A 1,292-nucleotide genomic window follows, 5' to 3' on the forward strand; every position below is an offset into this window, starting at 1 on the left:
ATGAAAACCCTCTTTGATTCAAGGCTATTGATGAACAAAACCATGTAACTTCGAAGTATTGAGGTTTCAAAGTTCTCTACTCAACGATCAACCAAACCCCAGGTACAATTTTATGAAAATTTTGTAATTTTTTTTGTTAATGGTTCATCACTGTTTTAATAATGTTTACTCAAACCTTCCCCTCACTTTCCTCCCCCCTATCCGAGCCATGAAAACGCATCAAGGCCGAGTCGTCTGCGCCACCAACGATAAGACCGTGGCGGTTGAGGTGGTACGACTCGCTTCGCACCCAAAGTACAAGCAACAGGTCAGGAAGAAGAAGAAGTTCCAAGCTCACGACCCAGACAACAAGTTCAAAGTGGGCGACTATGTCCAACTCGAGAAGGGTAGACCCATTAGCAAAACCAAGACTTTTATTGCTATTCCGATCACTGCGAGGAATGTGCCCAAGCCGAAGGAGGTCATGCCGCCGGAGCTTGGGCTTCCATTAGAGTCTCAGCAAACCTAAAAGTGAGCTTTGTTTTGTATGTCATTGGTCTTTGATTATCTAGGTCTGCTTCAATTTTCTGTTTTCTTCAATAATTTGTACTATTTTTGGATTGATTTTACATAGGTTATTATGCCAAACTATTTTTTTATTTTTGGATGAATGAAATATTTTAGTTTGGGCTGTTTATGCTTAGATTTATTTTACAAGTTATTTATATTTATTCATAATGGGCTGTTTGGACTGATTTTAAATAAATTATTAAGTTTTTTTTTTTAATGGGTTTATCTGTAGAAAGGGCTGTTTGGGTCATTTTCCAAAGCAAAACATAACTAAATTATAAAATTGGGTTGTTTGAATGTTAAATGGGTTAAAAATAATATTTATTCATAAAGGCCCAAAATTGAAGGCCCAACCCGCCCAACCAATCCAAACCCGACCGTTAAACCAAAAATCATCTACGGGCAGTTTCGCCAACAAATCCGGTCGGAATCGGTTGATTTTTCACCCACCCGCACTATTCTGGTTCAGTAGTGGATAGAGGTTCAACCCAACCCGAACCGACCCTTGTACACCCCTAGTTGGCACAATGTAACGGTATGGGCTGTATTCCTCATCGACCAAGTCCACGGAGCCCTCAGGCACTGAACTAACATGCGCATTCTTCCACAAGGCCACCCTGCCTTCATCTACCATGTTCACCACCATAGGTTTGGGTTGAGATGTGGGCGTGTTCATCATGCACCAATCTATGCTTTTCAAGATGAACAGCGTCGGCTTAGGTAGGTGAGAGGGGGTGATGTAT

The 1,292-nt window shown here is 41.2% G+C and overlaps 1 protein-coding gene across 1 annotated transcript; it reads left to right on the forward strand.

Annotated features, from left to right (window-relative positions):
* Window positions 1-208: 208 nt before the first annotated feature.
* Window positions 209-508, forward strand: LOC114262428 (small ribosomal subunit protein uS17c-like). Its single transcript, XM_028202782.2, has one exon. It carries the CDS (start codon window positions 209-211, stop codon window positions 506-508), a length of 300 nt encoding a protein of 99 aa, XP_028058583.2.
* The last annotated feature ends 784 nt before the right edge of the window (window positions 509-1,292 follow it).

Source organism: Camellia sinensis, chromosome 12 (genome assembly GCF_055761805.1).
Source record: "Camellia sinensis isolate YWXY chromosome 12, ASM5576180v1, whole genome shotgun sequence".
NCBI classification, from domain to species: domain Eukaryota; kingdom Viridiplantae; phylum Streptophyta; class Magnoliopsida; order Ericales; family Theaceae; genus Camellia; species Camellia sinensis.